Source organism: Paramisgurnus dabryanus, chromosome 11, assembly GCF_030506205.2.
Source record: "Paramisgurnus dabryanus chromosome 11, PD_genome_1.1, whole genome shotgun sequence".
Lineage (NCBI taxonomy): Eukaryota > Metazoa > Chordata > Actinopteri > Cypriniformes > Cobitidae > Paramisgurnus > Paramisgurnus dabryanus.
In genome coordinates, this window is record NC_133347.1 from 28,196,365 (window position 1) to 28,220,887 (window position 24,523).

Here is a 24,523-nt window from a genome sequence, read left to right on the forward strand (position 1 = left end):
GGCGTGCAACTTTCAAAAAAAAAAAAAGCTGGCAGGGAATGCGTAAAAGTAACATCAAGTGATGGGGGGGGGGGGTAATATATTTTCTGGCTCATTCAAACTGATCATCAATCACTGTTCCAAGCTGGTTTAAAACAAACTAGACCACTATTGACCAGCTAATAAACCAGCTATATATATATATTTTTTTTTTCTGCCACATGTTCTCTCTCTCTTCAGGTGCCCTGAGCTTGGCAATCACCCATCCCCAGTTTTACTGGTATGTGGATGAGACCCTTACACCAGACAGGCTTCAGTCATCTCTTCTTCGAAGTGAGATCCATTTCGGGGCTCCTCTCCCCTCATTCTACTCTCTTCAAGACAGACCTCTAGAACAGAGACGTCAGTTTAGAGACTTTGTGGTGCAATATGCTGACATCTTGTCACAGCAATCGACCAGGTGAGTGTTGCCTTCATCGACGAGAGGGTGTGTTGAGCAGGGCCGTTCAGAGACCTTTGGAGGGGCAGCCCAACGTATGAAAAGGTCACATGAAACATTCCTTGCTGACACAAATTGGCTATCAATATGGATGCAAATAAACAAGAAAAACTGAATAAAAACAACCATTTTAAGCTTAATATCTTTCTTTATTTTCCTTGCAAATATAGTGAGGCAGAATAATCTATATAGACAGTGTACGGGTCTAAAGTATGCAGTTTGCTGATAATGACAGTATCTCTCTCTCTCTCTCTCTCCCTCTCTCTCTCGTTGTATTTTGTTTTTTGAATGTTTGTCTTTTTAATTACCATTTAATATTTAATACATACAGGGCTCAACGCAAACACTTTTTTATACTGGCCCGGTAGGGATAGTGGGTCAGGTTTTCACTTGCCCTGCCAAAATTTTCACTGGCCCCAGTGTCACATATTTAAAAATAATATTTCAAACTTCAAAAATAATTGTATAAATATAACAGACATGTTCTAACGAAAACAACTTTTCTGCTTTACATGTAAACTGACAACAAACTGTGCAAAATATTGCATCTAATAATTTAGCTGTAAATAAAATGACTTTCACCAGACGATCTTATTCGGGACGATCCCTTGCTTACGCAGTGCGTAATATATATATATATATATATATATATATATATATATATATATATATATATATATATATATATATATATATATATATATATATATATATATATATATTGTAATGTGACTATAAGATATGATTTAGTTTACAAGCTATTTTGGATTTCTGTCATATCTAAAATATAATTTAATTTAATTCAGAATTTATTCTTTTTTAATTATTAAAAAAAGAAGCAATTATGAGGATAATTCAGAGGATTAGAAAACCTTAATGAGCCTGTTTACCGGTGTTGTCAAAACAATTTTTATGGCACTCTTCGGTTTTTAACAAAAACTGTGAAAAGTAATTCAAAGTATGAATAGTTAATCAAGTAACATAAAGACCAGACCCATCGAAGCCTGTGAATCTTTTCTCCCCAAACGTTCTGGAGGGGTTACACACAATAATATAAACAAAATGGGTGCATGCTCTCCTCATGTCTTGTATAATAATAAAAAGTAACAAGCATACCGCTTTACTTAATGCTGCCTTTGAGGGTATCCTCCCTGTTCTGTGCATTGTGCAGTATTAAAAGTGTGTGAGCATGCTCACGCTGCATAAGCGAGGGATCGTCCCGGATAAGATCGTCCGGCGAAAGGTCAATAGGTCATCAAGTGAGTCATTTTATTTACAGCTAAATTATTATTCATTAATTTTAAATTTTAAAGGATTTTTAATAAATGCCTTGAGAAAAAGGACACTTTTGCCAAGCAGGGGCAAATGGGCAGGTGCATCCCCTCTGCAGTGCCTGGTGTTGAGGGTAATTGTAGAAACACATTGTTTTTAAATTCTACTACATTTTTTATTTACGAAAACACAAAAATTGGAACTTGGAGCAACCTACAGTATGCAATGAAACAGTAAAAGTTTCGACCTTTCGACCTTTCCGATTTTACCGTAGAGCCACTACCTTCTGAAAGGAAATCAAAACTCAATTCCTCTGAGTTATTCTATCCAGTCATCTAAATTATGAAACACATAGTTTTGCACAAATAGTCAACATTGGATTTTAAAGAGAAAATATTCCTCCGCAAGTAGAAAGAACCATGAATAAAAAAACATAAAAGACTTAATTACGTTTGCAAAACCCTATGTTCTTACTGCTATCAAAACAATCAATGCAATGCTTCTGGGAGATGACAAATCTTCATTGCTTTAGATGTTAATGGTTGGAGGCCTTAAATGAGCAAATAGACAGACATGGAATAGACAAGTATTGTATTACAGATCCTGAAATAACTTATTTATGAGCCCTCCAATATCATTAATATAATCATCTTTAATCTGCTAATGTGCGGCATATTTTCTCTGTCTTAACTCCTCTTCACCCTTTATTCTTGATATATATCCTCAGATTTCAAGCATCTCGACTACCCATCTTTCTCATCTACTCTTTATGTTTTCTTATTCTCTATTTCTGAAGTAAAGTGAAAGTGCTGTACGGGGGCACAGAGTTATTTGATGATGAGGTACGAAAGACCTTCCACAGTGATATGATGCTGGCTTTGTTCAGCGGCGGCTGCATCGCTGTGCTCGTGTATGTTTTAACCTCATTTTCCGGTAAGATCATCATTTCTAAATGACAAATGAAGTCTTGTAAGGTTCATGTGTGAAAAGCAGACATCAATGATGGATAATTATATATCTTAATAATAGCTAATAACATAATTACAATACACAAATGTGGCAAGTAATTAAGCTCATTAGCCTCACTGTAGACTGTTTACTCTTGCCAAACAATGCAAGTTGCAAGAATTACAAGAATAATATTTTATTACCAAGAAATACAACAACTTATTGATAAGAGAGTGCTTATATTATATAGCCTGTATGTCAAATGTGTTAAAGTAATGCAAGTGATTTTGGCTATTTTTTTTTCAGGACACTTTTAAAAATGAGCCTTACTTTCTAATAGCTGCATCATTCTGGATAACAAAACTGAAACATTAATGTGCTTATATATTTTATAACAATGCTTTCAATTTTAATGTGGCCTCCACAAAAAAATGTGCTTTATATCATTTAACCTTACCTTAACCTTCAGTTTTTGTTTGTTCAGCATTTGCATAACACTCACTTTGTTAAAGAGACAATAGAGAGCTCTCGACAACAATGCAGTACAATAGGTCCTCTCTGCTTGTACACTAATATGCAACTGTTTGTTCTGAAACATTTTACATAACGTAATAAATATAATTACATTATAATAATTATATAATAACAATACAATTATAACAAAGCATAATATTTCACAGGTAAACTTCAGGGGTTTATGGTCCTACTTTGTATTATGTGTCTTGTACCTACATAAGAAGAAAGTAATACATCTGTGAGCATGCATGTTGTCCGGGGTAGGTTAAGGGTTGGGATAGGGCCATGGACTGTAATTACATTCAGATACTTTGAATCCAATTCAATGGCATAACACATATAGTTCAATGCAATCTAATCTAATTTATATAGTGTTTTGCACAATTGTTTAATTGTTACAAAGCAGCTTTACATTAATAAAGACAAGAGAAAAATCACAGAACAACAAAGTATCAAAGTACAGCGGCTAAGATTAAATCATACTAGTGTGTGGAGTAATAATGTAACGTTTATATAAAATAATGTAACATTAAGGAAAACATACATATTTTACATTCATTTCACATGAATACGGGTGTTAAAAAATGTACTCGTATCAGAAGGAAGCACAAATAAAACCCCCAACCTCAACATCACAGGGTCGAATAACTGCTAAATATATGTAGATTATAACTCGGCAGACAACAGTTTTCCATAAGTGTCCCTATCCCTGTAAAAAGTAAAACTTGGATTTATGTAAAAAATGACTTTAATTGGTAACACCTAATACATTTTTCGATAAAACCTTACTTTATATTGGCTATAACTGGATCATTTCATGGTAATATTATTTTTAATCTACATATTACAACAAGTAATAAAAAAATCTGCTATGTAAAATAGGCTACCCAATCCTCTTTCACAAAATTATGTACCTATAATCACATAAATTTGTAAGTCTTAAGCGTGACACTGACAGTGTTGTGCCTGAACTCGTTCATTGAACAAAACGTACTGCATTACTGCCTGATGAACGTTACTGTGAACTGTGAATGGCACGCTCTCTCAGTTTAACGTCATTCAACAGGGTGCCAGATTTCTATGGAGTCTTCCAGGTGAAAACCCGGCTAAAACATGTGTAGCGAAAAAAACACCCAATCTGGCAACACCCGTGTTTCACGGCTGCATGCGTCATCAAAACAAAGAGCAGCATGGAGGTGACGCACTGGACGCTGCTGAAATCCCTGCCACGCCACTCACATAGTTTAACATTAAATAACATCATATTTGTCCTAAACGGTTAATGATTAACATAGGCCGCTAACGCATATTCTGGAACTTGAAATAGACTCTGACTAACCTCAAGCTATATAACGTGCACATCAGGGGCGTAGGCAGAAATTGAATTTTGGGTGGGCCGGGGAAAAAGTGAGTGGGCCAATAGTTTATCCTAGAATAAAATGACTTAAATAATAATTAAAACTTAGAGTAGAAAAAAAGAATAGACAATCTGAAAAAACACTGACATCTTTACTTTGCAATTTTCGGCGAAGGCAATAATAAAACACTGTCTAAAAATGTTCAACCAACACAGAGCTCAATAAAGGCTGGACAAACCAGGCCAGGCAGTCTTATTCAGGCTAGTCAGTAGTGCAAAAACAGTTCACCTGAAATAAAGTAGGCTAAAACTAACAGGAAATTTAAATAATGAAAACTCTCAGCAGAGCACGTCTGAAATAAATAACAACACACTGCCTAATTTATATTAAATCAACCATATACAGTGCAATCACCCTGGTGGAAATTAAGCTTTTGTGCCAAAAAATAGCAACTCGTTTAAATTAAACAATGTAAGTTAACCTATAAGGCATACATCTATACACAACACACCACTTGGTTAAATCACTTCACGAGCAAAAATTAAGGAAATGAGTTAAACAACAGGCCTACCTTTGTTGTTTTCATTCTACAAAACAAGACGCAAGCCCCTGGGTTTATTGTTGAAAACAGAAATGATCTAACTTAATTATACTATAGTCCAAAGAGGCACAGAGTTATTTTTCAAAAAACAAAAGGCACAGGTTTTTGAGGCGGGTAGTACTCATGGATTCAAATTGGGTTGTACGTGGTTCATCAATTGCCGTTAGATCGGCGGGTCAACCTGTGTCAGGCTGACCGGGAGAGCGCACTGGAACGGAACTGCCTCCAGGGAGCGAGCGGCAACCGGCGCCACCAGCGCCTGACTAGCCGCCTTGTGGGTTGATGAGTCTGAAGAACTGAGCTGGTAGGACTCGGCAGATAGAGGCAGTGGCGTATCGTCTTCCTCAACTCTTGCTTTTTTAAATAACACATTAAAGAAACTTTAGCCATTATTGTGGCAAAGCTAAAAAAGCAGTTAGCAAAGTTAGCTAGCTGGCTGGCTGCCAGAGCCCGCCGCTCCACCCACAGAGCCTACCGGTCAGAACCCCTAGCAACCAAGCAACCAATTACGTTCCGGAGGCTTCCTACAACTTGCTTTAACAATTCAATTTTATTTAGAAAGCAAATTAAACACACACCAGTCAACAATAAAGCAGGTTTATATTAATATATTTTCTTAAATACATTTGAATAATAAAAATAAAAATAGAATGTATTTTGATTAAACTTGCCTGGGCGGGCCAGGGAGTTATGTGGGCGGGCCAGTGCCGCCCTGGCCCATTACTGCTGGCTACGCCCCTGGTGCACATGCTGTGTGCAATACCTGCGAGTTGTCCTACACGCGATGCCTTGCAAGGCTTCTCGTCCGGAAAACCCCCTTGAAGCACCCGGCTAGCCTTTCAAGGTATTCAAGACAGTCAATGCTAATGTAAACCCTGGTTGGATAACTTAAGGATTTAAAGTTGGATATGAAGATGAAATCTGACGCATTTAGCTTTAGTGTTAAAACTGATAAAATAATTGCTGTCTGTGGTTCTACTATATGGGCTATAATGGCAATAAAAAAAAAATTATGATATGGGGAAAAAGGACTATAAATTAGTTCATTTTTGGAACTGTGAACTAGTTCAACATTTTGAAATATGAACTATGAACTGAACAAGTTCATTTTAAAATGTAAAATTAAAACTAGTTCATGTAGAAAGTGAACTTTCCCAACACTGGACACTGAGATGGTTTTCTGCCTTTTTGCATGAACATGTCACGCATTTCTGTTTACATGTCACTGTCACGTATTTGTACTCAACTGTTTTGTCCTATTTTCAAACAATTGATGCTTCGGTTTTGGTGTTTGTCACTTTAAGTATTGGTTTATACCTTTTTTCATAATTTATTTTTTATTTTTAATGATTTTTAAACCATTGTCGCCTGGCATTAGGGTTAGAGTTGGGTTTGGGTAAGGATTTCATTTTATGTAAATCTAACCCTAAACCAAAGCAACAATGGTAAGAAAATAGGACAGTTGAGTAACCAATACGTGACAGTGACACGTAAACAGAAAAAGGCGGAAAACCGTGTCAGTGTCACAGAAAAGACTAACAAATATGATGAAACTCTACCATATGAAATTATTTAATTCAATAGACAAATACGTGTTGAATTTAACAATTTTAGCTTGTTAGCCTATTTCACATAGCAGATGATAATAATTAAATAATTGAGTGGAAATTTTTTTTGTAAAAATTTTCTTAAAACCACTTAATTTATTTCAAGCTATAATTATAGAGAAACAACATTGAGCATCCTTAGAAGGAGACTTTATGGGATATTTTACCGTAGGAAAAAGTTTACCCTGCTGCCAGTAGAGGTGCTAATTTAGTAAACGCTTCTGTGGGTCAGATTTTAGGGAATGGGCAAACGACCTAAACGGTCGTATGGGTTGAAGGATAGGTTGCGATTACAATGCCTTACATCTGATGTGTTACTCTACAGTGTTTCTGACATTCTTCGGCTTGGCTAGTATCGGTCTGAGCTGTCTGGTGGCACTCTTCCTGTACCATGTGGTGTTTGGAGTGAAATATCTCGGCATTCTCAATGGAGTGGCAGCCTTTGTCATCATCGGAATTGGTGATAATGAAAAATCAATCAGTTTTAATTTTGGCATATACTTTAGCCCCACCATCTCAATTTACAGATCCTTTGTCTCTTTCTGTAGGTGTGGATGATGTGTTCGTGTTCATAAGCACCTTCAGACAGGCAGCCCACCTGACTTGTTCAATCCAGCGAATGATTTACACAGTGAAGACAGCAGGCAGAGCTACGTTCCTCACGTCCTTCACAACAGCAGCAGCATATGCTGCCAACACTTTCTCACAGGTGGATTCAGTAGAGCAGAATGAACATCTCTAGACAATCCATTTTTAAGCACAAAAAGGCTTTTTGCCTAGTTTAAAGAATGCATATGTATCAAGTTTAATCAATTAGGATTAACAACTATTTTGACAAGTGATGAGTTGCCGTAATTCAATAAATCAAGTTGTATTTGACATTAACCTCTTTACAGTAGATGGTTTAGGACGAGCAACTTTTGTAAAATGCGTAAAGTGCACCTATTTCATTGTTAATTTCGTATACTACGTGTTCGCGTGGTTGATGGTTCATAAAACACATTACCGTATATTTTTGTAGGTCCAGATTTCCCTTTCTTTCTGAAATGCACAGATTTTGTTAAAAACTAATTTATTTAAAAACGCTTTGTCCCTGATTGGCCAGCTAACCTGTACGTTTGAATGGCCTGAATACCTCTGACGTCACCAGGAAATGTGACGCTCCTTACCATGTTTGAAAGATTCGCTCACAATCCAATGCTAACAGAAGTTACCTTACAGACCGTGAGTCCGAAGCGGGAGAAATTATGATAATGTCGGTAGGGCTGCAACAACGAATCGATTAAATCGATAAAAATCGATTACTAAAAGTGTTGGCAACGAATTTCATAATCGATTCGTTGTGTCGCGTGACGCAGAGACGTTTAATAAAAAAAAAAGAAAAACTTCAGTTAAGCGTGGAGCGGAGTGGACACTCGCACTGCGTCCCAAAGCGCCTAAATCCACACTATATAGTAGGCAAAGAGTACGAGAAGTAGTTCCATACTATATAGTATGGAAGTATGCGGTTTGGGACGGAGCATCGGTCTCTCTCGCGCACTGTTGCTTGCAGAGTTCGGCGCCTCATAAACGGCGGAGAAAAGACAGGGCGGCGGAGAAAAGACAAAAAACAGCAAAGGTAGAGGAAAACCACATGTCAGTGTTGTACTCCTCCAAAACGTAAGCGCGTCACCTGGAAGTTATAGCCGGCAAAGAGGTAAACAAACAAAGACGACACGCTTATGCTTTATGGAGCGACGACAGCGAGTAAAAAAAGTTTCTAGAACGAATAAAAAACTCCAATGATATCAAACAAAGAAATAAAACGTTGAGAGAGAGTTGTATGAACGCTTTTCCCCGTCATGGACCTGTATGTTAAATCATCGCGCCGTCACTCTCCTCCTGTTCTGTACTGCGCGCTCCAGCTCATGCCGAGCAAGGAGACGCGCGTGCCCGGCCCAACATACAGTACAACATACCTTAAGTGCCGCCTTTTTTTGCATAAACATCGTCTTGCATTTTTTAAGGCGAAGTAATGAATGGTGTATTTGCATTTCGCGGGAGTAGAAGATGCATTTTCCGTTTTCACAAGACGCTGTTTTGAATAAGGGGTTGGAAATGAATGCTTTTCTTGTTTTTTGTTTTTTATCCGATTCATCGATTAATCGAACAAATAATCGACAGATTAATCGATTATTAAAATAATCGTTAGTTGCAGCCCTAAATGTCGGTCTTGTCTACATTAGGGTTGTAACGGTATGAAAATTTCACGGTATGATAATCGCCTCAGAAACTATCACGATGTTCATAGTTTCAAGGTATATGGTATTAAATTATTATTATTCAAATCATCAGCTATAATGACCCCCAAATGAATGAAAACAGATATGGTTTTTGGTTGAACATTTGGTTTATTATATCAAACTTTTTTAGAAAAAAACCTTTAAAAAAAAATAAATAAATAAAGCTGCATCACTCATTTGAACAAAATAAGGAATAAGTTATTTCTCTTTAAATATCGCCTACGTATAATCAACTTGTAATATAAATCACTTAAATGTGCTTTAGTGTTTTGAGCGAACGAGACTAGAGCGCGCGCGCAAGATAGAGAGGTTACCAGCGTTCACATGTAAACAAAGCAGACATGTGCAAAGAAATTGCCATCAAGACTTTTCTCAAGACAGTTCCCTTTAGAGGTGCATTTATATAACAGCTTTGTGTACGAAAACAGATCGGCCGAAAATTAAACACACATCCGTTTCTGATTTATGGCCAATTTTCATGACTGGATTTCGTGATTCCCTCTGAAATAATACTGCTTTAAATTATAAACAAAACACACCTTTATCTTTTTCTTGCAAACTAGATATCCATCTTTAAGGACAACCCACGCTCGTTTTTAAGATACCCAAAGTATTCCCATACTGCAGATTTTAACTTTTTCCCAGCGGGGGATAGAGGTTAGAATTTGTGGTCTTGGGCTCTGAAATTTTTTCTGCTGTACATAAAGAGTGGCGTCTAGCAGTCACGTGAAATGAAGTTGCATTATGCGTAGTAGCGCAGGTGAGATCTCCTTTATTATAGTTTTTTCCAAAACCGGTAATACGCAAATGTTAACGGTATGATAATCGTACATGTTAATATCATGGTATATCGCCATACCGGTATACCGTTACAACCCTAGTCTACATCAACAATCCCAGGAAGTAAACTGTTGCCTACAATCCGTGTGTTTGTTGTAAAAGTTGCTCATCCTAAAATTTCTAAAAGATACTTATGTTCCTGTACTACACATAAGTAAAATGTAAGACGCTTAAACAAGCTACATTTATGTCATGTGTTTTCAATGTAAATGCTGAAACAACTGTGTAGGTCTGTATTTGTCATATAGCTGTCACATGACCAAAGTGCATTATCATTGCATTATCCAAAAAGCCTCGGTTTTCACATTCAACATTACAACACAAAGGCTTTGTTTCTGTTGACTAAATGCTAAAAGCCAAAACGAAAAGAAAAAAATCTATTCGTATTCGTCATCCTACATTTTTCCCAGATGTAATATAAGTCTCAGTTGTGCCTAGAAAGTATTTGTGACATTTCAGCTCAAAGATAATTTATTATAGCCTTTTTAAAATGCCCCTATTTGGATGGGAGCAAAATTTTGGGCTGTTTTCATGTGTGTACCTTTAAATGCAAATGAGCTGCTGCTCTTCACTCCCTTACCAACAAACAGTGAGCGCTTTTAGTTACAATAGATCTGATTCCTGTAAACACAGTCTGAGACAATTGTATTTTACTATTGCGATATGACGGACAGCATACAACTCAGTGGTGCGGACATTACGATAATGCAGGGCTGACAGTCTGTGGGCGGAGCTTTATCAGTATGACATCACATTAACAAGAGAATCAAAACAGCATGTCTTAAAAGATAAAGTGGGTGATTTTTTTTTCATTGTAGGGTGGTTGTATTCCCAAACTGCCAACACACATTTATATCTTGTAAAAGTAGATTTTGCGTAATACGGTAGGTGCCCTTTAAGCAGAATACTGTATAATCTTTCGTACACCTCTTCCTTTCATACCTGCTATCTTGTTTTCCAAGCTGTTCCGCAAACATCTTCCATAGTCTGTCTTTATATTCCGTCTCCGGCACTTTTTTGTCGTACAGGCTTTTTGGTGTATCAACTGGTCAGATGCCATTCTGGATTTTGGCGTTAGCTTGTGTGGTGGCTCTGAATTGTATAAACATGCTAGCTACGAATGCAAAAAAATCTGATTTAACCCTATTAGAGTTTTTAATACCGGGTAAAAGTTTCGTAGGCAGTGTGTAAACATAACTGACACAACATGAGGTCGTATATATCTTTAAACATGCAAACATTTCAGAGGAGAATTAATTTGTTTCCTTTGAATCATCGTTAAACAGTTTGTTTTAATTGCTTTAGCACTACAAACCAACCGTGTGCAGTTTAGGCTTTTATGAAGCAACACAAAATAATGAAGCAGTGTACATTGTCTGGAAAAGACATCTGTCTGGCTTGATGCACGTTCCACATGCAATGCTTTATGTTTGGCAAATCTGAGGGAATTCCAGACAACAAAGAAATTTATTGCTGTTGTTTGGTGTTTGAAATCAGTTCTGTGTAGAGTAATTATACCATTTAGATGTACAATAAATCTGTTGTAACAGTTCTCAATCATTCAGACCCCATAACAATTTCATTGTTAATGGTTGCCATTAAAGAGAAATACTGAATGTAGTGTAGTAATTTAGTCACTTAGTTTTCTGAGCAGAGCCGCAGTTCTGTTAAACAGCAGAAATGCTATTAGTGCGTGAAACCACAATGTGAAGCTCATGCTGCAGTTAAATGGCAATGTTTCTTTCATGCTGTTTTTGTGTGTAGTAATAAACACACCTTAGGTTTAAGCTTGTTTATTTTTTACTACTGTACCTTTAAGACTTGATAAGGAATGAGAGGCTGTGCTGCATCATGGGCATTGTTAGATATGACGTAAAGCAAAGTGACTAATTCACAATACAGCATTAGCCTTGAGTACCTTATTGCTTTTATTAAATGGTTACCACACAGTATAAATATTCAATCAAATACATATATATCAAGGCAACTTTCATGAATCACTGAAATACTTCCATCCACTGAAAAAAGACTGACTGTGTTGGTGACCACTTATGATTCACATACAGTGGTGTAAAAAAAAGTGTTGGCATCATCTTGATTTTTTTTTTGCATGTTTGTCAAACTTTAATGCTTTAGATCATCAAACGTATTAAAATATTAATCAAACATAACACAGGTAAACACTGCATACAGTTTTTAAATGAAGTTTTTTATTATGAAGGGAAACAGAATCCAAACACACATGGCCATGTGTGAATAAGTGCTTGCCCCACCATATCTTAATGCTGGGTATATAAGATTTTCAAAATGTGATGACCAGAAACATGAGGATAATTTTTTTTAGATATAACCATTTTGCTTCTATAGTGTGGTGTGTCATGATGTGTCAAAGACAGGCAGCACACCACACACGAACAGATTTTTAACCAGTATCGACTGTAAACACAGAAAATTCGCGATCTGGGTGACTCCGACGTTCTTCTGAGCAGGTTTGGACCCTCTAAACACACCTCACAAAGGTAAAATCTTTAAGATGTAAGATCATCTATAGAACCATCAAGATACTGTAATTGGGACATAGCTAGGATTGTCAGAAGGGAAAAAATAGGCCCAAAAACAGCCCGATAATCTTTTGATGTGTAGCTAGCATAACATTACATAAAAGGCACACCACGGAACATTTTTGTGCCACTAGGGGGTGCTAGACATGTATTTTTCACGTCTAGCGCCCCTAGAGGCCACAAGCACCGCAGCACTGTCGCAAAGGAAAAAAGACAACTCTTTAGGTCACAAAGTGTGCCTTCCGGCATGTCATATGAATATAATTTCATGGGTTTTATTTTTTTCTAACGCCAAAAGATAGCGTAGCTCACGTTTACAAGCCAGTTGTAATGGTGGTCGCTTGGTTAAAGTTTATATATAAAAAATTGCCTTAAAGGGGAATTGAACCCAGATCGCCCGTGTCGTAGGTCCATGAGGTTACAACGGGGCCACAATGTCACGTGATATAAGTTTCTCTCTAAACTCTCCAAGTAGCCTCTAGTAAAATTCACGTAAAAAGAGTGTTCGGGCGTCAGACAGGACTTGTATATGCAAGCAATATAACATTACTCACTAGTACAAAAGCATGACGGCCAAGTCAGCATCAGTCAGGAACCCCTCCTCTTCCTTTAGTTCAGTGGTTCTCAAACTGGGGTCCGGGGCCCCCAGGGGGGCCGCGAGATAGTGCCAGGGGGGCCCCAGTTTGATGAAATTTTATAAAATACATTCATTTATCATGAATTCTGTGTAATTAAACCTAAAAAAAATAAGCCAACTAACCAACAGCACTACTAGGTATAATTTATTATGTTTTGTTAATTAAAATGTTACATTTTAGAACTGTTTTTGTCCTAAATTTTTATTTCGGGGGGCCGCGAAGGAATGCACCAAGGAATGAAACCCCAAGTTTAAAAGTAAGAGTAAAAGCGATACAGACATGTCCATCAACCTATTTTAAGTCGATGTACCATCACAAGGTTCTTGAGAATATATTATGAATGTTGAAAAACTACAAAGTGTTACTTTAACTGTGGTTTATAACAGTGATTCCCAACCGGGGGTACGCGTACCCCAGGGGGTACGTGAAGAGTTTCCAGGGGGTACGCGAAAAGATTTACATTTTGTTTTGATCTCATTTACTTTTAATAAAAATGTCTTTCGTTTGTCCAGTCATTTACCCAAGATTGATTTTTGCGAGGAAAGCATTGTAAAAAGGACAACTTTGTAATTTTAATCTTATCATTAATATAATTAGCCGTCAAGAGTAAATGCGCTGCATGCTCCAAAACGCAATGGTGATGTCCAACTCAAGAACGATCTGACTATTTTCAATGAACCTGAATATTTTCTAAAGACACAAAGTTTACACAAAACTATAAATAATGTTCAAATAATGCTATAATATTCATTCCCGCTGCCATTACATTTTCAAATTATGCAAAAAAAAACTTTTGCATTGTTTTTGGCTAACTGTCCTGTGATGTCTTTTGTACTTATAGAGAATGTCTTAACACAATTTATTTCTCTTTATATTTGAACATAATTATTTAACTTATTTGCACACTTTAATTATCAGTAACTTAAATTGAGATTTTAGTAAATTTAGGGCATTTACTAAAAAGGACGTAAGAGCTCAATTCCAAAAAAGCGCCGGAGAGGAAAATTTGCGTGTGATTTACTACAAAGGCGCAAATAAAATACACAGGCACAATAATGACATAAGCACATTTCTATAATGACCATTGCAATCTAATAAAGCCGCGCAAATTAGTACAGGGTCGCAAATAAGAGACCTCGGCAGGACAATCGCAATGAAAATGCGGACTGCGTAGTGTGAAATTCCAGCTAAGTAAAAGTATACACTAAGAACCGGAGGACGAAAGATGAACGGTAAAAGAAGTTTTGAAATACCTGATTTGACTTCTCCTCGTGACTTCTCCTTCTCTTTTCTCCAGCAAATTAAACATAGCATGGCTTGGCAAACTATATATAATATTTTTAAAGTATGTTCCTCTGGCAAAGTTTAATACTCTCCTCGCATTAATGTTGCTTCTAAAAGGAAAACTTCCACAAATGCATATGCAATGAAGTCGCAAAAATAACATATTTTCAGAGCTAAATATCTACTGCGTGTCTTTAGTAAGTTCAGTCGTTATTTTACGCCAAAATAATGGTTTGCGCGTGCTAGTAGTAAATCTGGCCCTTAAAGGGGTCATACAGTATGATGAAATTTTTTAATTTGTAAAATAAGTCTTTGGCGTTCCCAGAGTTCATATGTAAAGTTTTATCTCAAAACACCCTACAGATAATTAATTATAGCATGTCAAAATTGCCATTTTGTAGGGCTGGGCAAAATGTGCCGTTTTTGGGTGTGTCTTTTAAAATGCAAATGAGCTGATAAAATGCAAACACTGATCGCAATGATGGTGGTTTGTTGAAATAAACATGCTTCATCAGTCAGTGCTTTTTACTTTAATGTTTAAAATTAATTAATTAATTAATATTACTAATTATTTGTCTTTAAAACACAACTTTGGTTTAGTTTCGATGAAGGGGTGCTTGAGCCTTACTGATAGGGCTGTGGGGGTACTTAGGGCAAAAAAGGTTGGGAACCACTGGTTTATAACACCTGAGTTCAGTTTCTCTCGCTACACGCAGGCCTGATTACTGCCACACCTGTTTGCAATTAAGAAATTTGCCTGACAAAGTGAACTAGACCAGAAGATTGATGTCCAACATAACACTGAAGTTTTACTTACCGGTTGGAACTTTTCAACGAAATCCAGCGTTAAACAAACACACACGCAAAACTCTGCTACTACCCCAGATAAACAAACAATATTCATTGTTTTCATAAGGTTGGCTTACTAGGAAAGCTGAAAAAGACTTTTTTTTCTCCTTACATTGTAAAACACACTTCTTTCGTGCCATTGTTGAGTCTTGATATAAAACAAACCTTTCACTTGAAGTAATGCCTTTGACTTCTAGCATCCTCGGTTCTCACTCTCCCGCTGATTGACTTGTGGGCGTGATTTTCTGGGGGGAAGTGCCCATAAAATAAATGATATTTAAGGTCTACCCATGCTACATAAAATGTACCCATGTTCGAAAAAAACTTTCCAAAACTTGTACGAACCCTGCTGAAGTGTATTCGGCACAAAAATTCTCTGTAACACGTCCAACTGCTTTTTTGACGCTTTGCCTATGTTTAGAATGTTCAGACCACTGTATGTTTATGTTGCGGTTGTGCAGTGATACACAGAATCATTGGGTGCAGCGGTCATAGCTTTGGTTCATCATAAATAAAACACAGGTATTGGCCAATCAGAATTAAGGACTGAAACTAACCATTTTATAAATGTAAATAACTTCTACTATGATCTCTATGGCAACTGCACTCACCCTGTCCAAGATGCTAAATACTGAACAGATGTAAATCTGAGCAGTTGTATACTAAAAATTATTAACAGTTAATTATTTAAAGTTTATTCATGACTGCAAACCAACAATTGGTCTCAAACCACACTATGGACCAACATTAAAAACAAGACATTTTTCGAGTTGAGCAGTGTCTCTATGGCTCTCCTGATTTTGCCAAGTAGTTGATGTCCTCAGGGCAACAGTTTAATCAACCAATCAGATTTCAGAAATACGTTTACAGTTTGCTTTAAGCTGGTTCTAGACCATTGTTTTTCACTTATCATTTCTCTCTGATTTTAGGGTTCACTTATGGTTAGGCAGCCCATTCTTATGATTTGCGTATAAATAGCATGCATTGTGAAAAGTCGTGCAATATATATGCCAAATTCCAATTTACATTCATATAATACGTCAGTCCTTCCTGTTTACTTTAAATGACTCATCTTTTCATGTCGTTTTATTTGTTGTTTTTTCTTTTTTTCTGTGTTTTTACCATTGTCGCTTGGGTTTGGGTTTTTTTGTTTTTCAGATGTTACAGGGGCTTTATGAAACCACACAGCCAAACAATGTTTATTCGATGCCATCATATTTTTCAGAGTATGCCGTACTCGCACTTACACTTGTGTTTATTGTTTGATTGATGTTAGATCATGAGCTTCAAATGATGAAACAAACTGCAAGAGCATAACACAGACATTAAAACAATTCTTTATCTTTAAAAGTGAGATCTATTTAATTCAGTTTACCTCTTGTACCTGTAGGGTTTTTATGTTTCTGTCACCAACTCATGTTTAATCAGTGCTGCCAAAAATGAAAGTCTTTGCTGGCAAATTTAATTTACAACATTCAGTGAAGTGAAGATTTTTACAATGCCTGACATGTAACCTGTAACTATTTTGTTATTAGATTCCAGCGGTTCATGACTTTGGTCTGTTCATGTCCCTCATTGTGAGCTGCTGCTGGCTTTGGGTGTCCATTCTAATGCCTGCAGCCCTTTGCATCTGGACACGATGTAGAAGTGCCCACAGCAATGCCTGTTCCAAATGGTACAGTATTACTATTTTTAGCCCTATTTTAAAATGTTTAAAAGCTTTGAAGGATTAGTTCAACCAAAAGTGAAAATGATGTCATCAGTGCATGCATGTCAACATCATCATTGGGATTTGAAAATAAGGGAAATTTCCCAAACCCTTACCAACATAACCCACAAATAATAAATCAGTCGCGGGTAGCCTGATCTAACATGAATTCTCTTGTGCATATTGTAGCCTCTTTTTTCCTATTTGTAGTGGAGATGAGTGGTACCCGGTGGGGTCTTCTGCTGTTGTAGCCCATGCGCCTCAAGTTTGTGCGTGTTGTGGCTTCACAAATGCTTTGCTGCATACCTCGGTTGTAACGAGTGGTTATTTCAGTCAAATCAGCTTGAATCAATCGGCCCATTCCCCTCTGACCTCTAGCATCAACAAGGCATTTTCGCCCACAGGACTGCTGCATACTGGATGTTTTTCCCTTTTCACACCATTCTTTGTAAACCCTAGAAATGGTTGTGAGTGAAAATCCCAGTAACTGAGCAGATTGTGAAATACTCAGACATTTTGGCACTTACACCATGCCATGCTCAAAATTGCTTAAATCCCCTTTCTTTCCCATTCTGACATTCAGATTGGAGTTCAGCAGATTATCTTGACCAGGACCACACCCCTAAATGCATTGAAGCAACTGCCATGTGATTGGTTGATTAGATAATTGCATTAATGAGAAATTGAACAGGTGTTCCTAATAATACTTAATGTGCGTGTAATTTGTATTTACAAAGTAAAATAATGGTGCAAAAGCGTATAATTATTAGAAACAAGCAAGCCTGACCCCTAACCCTGCCTGTAAAGCCAACAGCACTAAGATGAAAGCAGATCATACTAAAAAGTATTGCATGAATTTATACGAATAAGCCTTCTAGTAAAATAGTTACAAATTGCCATGAGATTGTGTTGGTGACTTCAGAGTACTTGGTATATAAAGCATGAGTCATATAGACCACAGTTCAAAGCATTTAACATCATTTTAATGTCTTTTTAAATCCTTTTTATTTTTTAACTGTGCACCTTTTATTATATTTATCATATCATTTATTAGCACACTCTACCCTAACCCAAACAGGTGGAATACTCTAACTAAACTATCAGCCAGCCCGAGCCCTCTCTCAGATGATGACGATGTTGCGCTCATAACTGCAGAAATGGATCCAGGTAAAAAAGATGTTTGTACATTGACAATTTATTTACAACCACGCTGCATTATCACTATACAGTATCAACAAACACACAGTAACAGGTCATGTTGTTGAATGTCATATCCATCTGTTATATGTTCTTCTTCTTTATAAGTACATGAACCTTTTTTCTGTCTTCTGTTGGGGTCCAGGTCTGTATGATTCAGATTCAGATGTCGCCCTGCTGTCTCTCTCTGTAGAAGCCCCATTGACCGTGTCCACCGAGGGCAGTGTTGGGATTGTCAGTGCTCGCCTTCAGAGGATACTGAGACACTGGGTGGCCGAGCCTGTCGTGGAAAAACGAAAAACTATAATAGGTGAGTTTGTTTGGCGATAACTATATGGCGCATGTACAAGGTTTGTCAACAGACATGAGGCGCTTTCACGTCTTTAATTACATAGTCTCGTCTTCAGACGGTACGCCCACAGATAGCCATACTTCACACACTGGCTGAAATCTTTTGTGATTGCATGGCTCTAAGTAACATTCTAGGGAGCACAGGTTTACCTCTGACCTTTTTAAAAGAAAATAAGTACAAAACAGTCAAAGAGTTTGAAAGGTTTGTGAAGAATGTAACATGCGAACTCCACAGTGTGGCTTACTTGCTCTATACAATAATTCTCAGTAGTCTCATAAAGGTATAAAGTGCTGATGTATGGTTATTCGAAAAAGACCAAAGAATGTAATGACACACACTCATGCAAGGCACATTTCGATTTTTCCATTAATACATACACAGTTTGTGCACATATTAGAACATTTCTGGCTGCTTTGTTTCAGCCACCCATTAATCTGTTTCTTAGTCTCAAGGTCAGTCTTTTATTTCATACAAAAAAGCTACGGACGTCCCTTGTGTGCCAGCACCAACGCAATTAAGCTTTTATTAGCATGGCAGAGCCTACCAAGACATTTAAGCACATTTCTATTGTTTAAATTAATAATGGCACCGCATGCAAGCTAAATTAGAGCCACGTTTTTCCCAGGTCAACGTTGCTCCTTTCTCCTATGTGCAGATCAGCCTGAATGGTGTTGATACAAAGGCGACGTAATTATAGACTTGGGGACAGATACAGTGCAGAGTCATGCATAATGTAGCATTTAATGAATGCACTTTAATCTCAGCATCAGCTTTTCAGAATAAACATCATCCATCAGCAATATCTGTACAGGTTGTAATGCATATACTGTAGACACATACGGTTCAGTTCACTGTAAAACATTTTTGCAGCCTTACATTTTTAAGTAGGCTAAAATCTTCTTAAAGTTTTCTATATGGGTTTTCAGTTTGTCACGCCACAGAAAAATTTTATTGAGCACTCATCCACATTTAAAAATACTAAAAAAAGGCAAGTAAATAAAATAAGTTATTAAATTCAGGCAGGATTCTCTGCTTTCAAACACTGGGGGCGTGTCCGCTGTCAACGCTGAAACCACACCCACTCACAGGAAAACTGCCGCTAAAACCTGAATGAATGCTCGCGATTGTGTTAGGGGCGGGGCCATGTGTTTTAATTGGTCCGTTGTAGCCTAGTGGTTAGAGTGTGGGGGCTTGTAATTCAAGAGTTGCTGGTTCAAGTCTCACAGCTGGTGGTTGCAACTGTGTTGAATAGTCTATCAAAATCATGACAAATGCATTATTTGACCTGTATGGTCAACGTCAATAATAATGACATTAAATGCATTAATACAAAGATAATTCACTAGGTATTTATACCGTTAAATGAATTATGTAAATGAAGAGACGGACTCTGTTATTGCGGTAGGTGCTGGACATGGCATCTCTATGCCAACAAGTACTACATAGTTCAAAGACTTTGTAATTGATTTCTAACATTTGTAATGTGTTGGAAAAAAATAGTTGGAAATTACTTTTCAAGCTTTCTTTCTTTATCATTTTATCCTGTCGCTGTTGTTTTAATATTAAAATGTATTTTGTATCGGTGCAAAACTGAAAAACACTTTGGGAATTGAATCAATGTGACACAGGCAACATCCAGCTCTCTCTTGTTTTTAAGGTGTCTATGTTCTGATTCTGTTGGGTTCTGTGTGGTGCTGTTGTCTCCTGCGGCCCGCCAGTCACGCCCCCGTGCTCTTCCACCGGGACACAAACCTGCAGCGACTCCTGGATCTCCGCAGTAACCTGAGCGCCCAAGGGATTTCCTGCCATATGTGCTCAGGTGAGGCTTTTAAACCTTAAACAATTGACTGCTTAAATTTACTCCAGTGAATCATGGAAAACAATTCCCTTTGTTTGACTCATTAATGTAACTTATTTAATAAGATAATAGATCCACACAGTTTCCTGAATGGCATGACATAATTCACAAATAGATTAAGAAACAAACTATTGGCTGAGACTTTTGGATTTAAGTAATTGCTAAATTTAAGTGTTTGGTATCATGTTATTCATGACAGATATGAGGAGCTCAGATGCAAAAGCCTTTTAAATGCCACATCTGTCAAAAATGAGATAATGATAATGAATAAATTATTATACGTTCATCAAATTGTTTTGCTTTAAATCAGCTTAATCTCGGCCTCAGGCTGTTCAGAAATAGCAGTTTGTTGGCAAAATACATTAAGAGTCTGATAAAAATGCTAATTTACAAGAAAACATGTCGGATGCACTAAGAGGGTATTGCATCAGACCTCTTCATATGTAATGCAATATTTAGCAGATCAATAGTCTATGTTGTGCATTCAAATATGCAGCAAGGGTCCGAAGTCTGAGACCACTTTTTAATATCATAACATGTTTCATTACAAATTGTTTAATCACCATAATAATTCGACTAAAAAGATTAACTGTATATTGTATACGAGTAAGCTGAACAAACACATTTGGGTGATCCTCATAAAATTAAACTCATGAAACATTTTGATTAAAAAAAGTAATTGCAAAGTAAGAGTATAAAATAAGAAGCATACAGTTACAAACATCTCTTCATGTACTTTTTTGCACATGATTTCCAATTTTGGGGGAACATATTCATTACCGCAACGTGTCCATGACTGGATTTGGGTTCTTTGACATGGAAATATTTATAATTAAAAAACATGTGGTATTTGGTGATCATTGGTAAATGTAGAGACAATAATAAGGAATATAAATGTGTCCAAGACCAATTTTCTCATCCTCCGCAACAATTTTCAGTCATTGTTTAAGCCCTCAATGAACTAACATTAAAAAAAAAATGTTGTAAGGGACATAATGGACTGTGACACTCAAGATGGCTACCAGGTAAGCAGTTCTTATTTTTTCTCTCCAGATCAAAGTTGAAATTTTGTTTGTCATAGTACCTAGACAACTTTTTAATTATCATTACCGAAACATGAGTTTGTAAATGCATATATTTATTATGATATCATGTTGCGGTAATGATAATCTAAAAAATTAAAATTTTATAGGAAGTATTTTTTAAATCCTCTAAAAATAATGTTTACAGTAAGTTCAGACCTTAAAGGGATAGTTCAATTTGAAATCAAATTTCTGTCATCATTTACTCATCCTTATGTTGCTCTAAACCTGTATGAACACAAAAAAATATTTTGAGAAATGATGGTAAACACACAGCAGTAAGTGACCATAGACTTCGATAGTAGGGAAAAAATATTTTGGAAGTATTGTGATAAATGACTAAGAAAATATTATGATAAAGGATTGTAAGCACACAGTTGACGGTACCCATTAAATTCCATCATATTTTTTATTCCTACTATGGAAGTCTATGGTCACTTACTGCTGTGTGTTTACCATCATGTCTCAAAATATTTTCTTTTGTGTTCATCAAAAAAAAGAAATTCATACAGGTTTAAAACAACATGAGGATGAATAAATGAAGTGAAAAAAATGGCTTCAAGGGCTTCAAAATGGCGTCAAAAAATTCTGATGCTGGACACCTTCTAAATCTGGATTTCGTGAGAATCACCCATATGTCCCAGTCCAGCCTGGTCTCACTGTTAAAACGTAGTAATAATACACTGTACGTAACTTACAAAAACAAACATACTTTTTTGTACGTTTTAATAGATGCTGAAGTGTACAATGTAGACGTATTTGCAACATTTAATCGTATCTTTATTACATACAAATAAATAAACATTTACGAATCTTTTATAATGTATAATTTCCCTTTAACCATTTCATCGATAATGTTACCTCCCTACACCAAACCTTACCCTAAACCCACCCCTTTTTATACAAAACGTTAAAAAATATGTCAGGTATTCTTTATATTATGCAAAATAACGGTGGCTGATGAGAAATGGGATCAAGATCGCTGGATAAAGGGCTGAATTTGAATCTGTTCCTCGCAATCGTATGAATTTTAATGATGTGGATTACGGTGAATGCATAAAATTAACATCTTTTGTAAATGTATGTTGTGTTTTGGTATAATTATTGCATGCATAAGAGAAGACTGCATAGGAGAAGACAAATTTTGTGTGTCATGGCAAACAAAATAAATATTACAAAATGGTTAAATGATTTCAGAAATGTTATTCATTTTAAGGTTTTAAAGTATAGTCTTGTTTAATATTATATAATTCTCTAAATGTCACGAACATTTCATTAGGTAAAAGAGTCAACCGTCTTAAATAAAAAGGTCAGAAAATACGACTGAAAACATCTCATTAATATGATGAGTAAGAAACGCCAACGCGATTTTAATATTTATGAATAGGAAAATGGAGTAAGAGTGTGATATAGCTATATCATCACGGCTGTGACTAGGCCAGAGGCACGAGGCCGCAGGTACAACCACACTTTATGTAGAAATACACACATATTCTCATGAGATCACGTTGCTCAGTCCCACCCTCACCTTAGTTAACATGTGTTTATTCAAATGAAAATTTTCACCTACAGTGAAACTAAAGTGAAATTTTAAGTTGGAAAAAAACAAGTGTAGATGTTACCAAATGAAGCATTTCTTTAATTTGATCCAACTTCTTACAGTAAATGTTTAAATCCTAGATTTTCAAAGTGGTCTCAGACCTCACTTTATATTACAATATGTGAATAGTGTGGGCACATGTGCTCTGAAACATTAACCTGCTGTGGTACTCACAACAATGCTTGCATTATTATTTCCTCATTTGTTTTCCCATCATTTCCCATTTTAAACATAACGTAATGTTTTTTGGTGAAGTTCATTACTAATCTCTTATGCATTAGCATATATAATGTGTGTGATACCATTAAACTGATGTTACACAGTAATCCAAACTTCAGATAATCACATGAATGCTACATCTGACAACATTTATTCAGCTGGTACACACTGACCCGTTTCATTGTCTCACAGGTGTTTTTATGGAGCGACCTCATAATCTCCACAGTGCTGCTGACTCCTCAGGAAAACATCCCACAATTCCCTCAACCCAGACAAAACCAGTGTCCAACAGCACAGCACAGACACAGACAGGTCGCTTTCTGCTCTACTAAGAGGAACGAGTGAAAAGCATTCACACCTGTTTAGAGTTTGGGGCTAATTCGTCTTATGATAGTAAAACTAGGTCATACTGAACCAGATTAAGGTGGTTTTGATGCCAAACTCCTTTAAGTTAAATTGTAGAAATTAGTTAAGCAGCTTAATCAAACTATATACCAGTTTAGACAACTGTGAAACAATATTTAGCTGTACAATGCTAAATTCAAATATATGGCACTGAATTTGATTTCACATGGCCCTAGAAATGTTTCACTAAATCAGGTGTTATCAAACCGGGGGGCCCTAGACCAGGGGTCCCCATACATGGCGGACTGGTTTCAGCTTAAATTTTTTTCTGATTAGTGCTGAAAATTGTCCTTTGCAAAATGTATAAGATTATAAAACAAAGTTAGATGTCTCCTTATTTAAAACACCTGATTCTACTTATCAGCCTCCTTCCAAAATGGTAAACACGTCTCCATAACAAGCTGATGAGTTAAATCAGGTGTGTTAAATAAGGAGACATCTAAAACTTTCTGGGAGGGGGTCCTCGATGACCAGGATTGGGAAACACTGCCCTAGACAGTTCTAAGGGGCCCCAGAAAATTTGAACAGAAAAACAAAGCAAAAACTGTAAAAGTCTGTAAAAAAGCATTTGCAAAAAATTTCCTGTCTTTATAATATTACAATTACTATTTACTGTACCTAACACAGTTTAAAATCCCCATGAAATCAAAACAAAATTTTTATGGAATATTGCGGTGTTCTCTATAAACAATGTACCCACTTTCCAGTACTTTTCACCTTTCATTTTTTAATACTATGTATCAGACATACTTGCCTGTTTACTGTTTTTTGCCTAGTATATAGTATGGAAGTAGGCAATTTTGGACGCAACGCTTATCTGCTACGAGTCCCAATTCTGAATAAAACGCCTATTTTTCTACATCCAAGC

General features: G+C 36.5%; 1 protein-coding gene across 1 annotated transcript in view; it reads left to right on the forward strand.

The window, feature by feature from the left end:
- Positions 1 to 24,523, forward strand: part of disp3 (dispatched RND transporter family member 3) — a 78,673-nt gene that overhangs the window by 33,910 nt on the left and 20,240 nt on the right. The window contains exons 3-11 of the mRNA XM_065247684.1: positions 220 to 439; positions 2,547 to 2,683; positions 7,106 to 7,240; positions 7,329 to 7,489; positions 16,770 to 16,909; positions 18,021 to 18,109; positions 18,285 to 18,449; positions 20,149 to 20,310; positions 23,443 to 23,562. Of these exons, the coding sequence (XP_065103756.1) occupies positions 220 to 439; positions 2,547 to 2,683; positions 7,106 to 7,240; positions 7,329 to 7,489; positions 16,770 to 16,909; positions 18,021 to 18,109; positions 18,285 to 18,449; positions 20,149 to 20,310; positions 23,443 to 23,562 (1,329 nt within the window). The remainder of the gene's footprint in view (positions 1 to 219; positions 440 to 2,546; positions 2,684 to 7,105; positions 7,241 to 7,328; positions 7,490 to 16,769; positions 16,910 to 18,020; positions 18,110 to 18,284; positions 18,450 to 20,148; positions 20,311 to 23,442; positions 23,563 to 24,523) is intronic.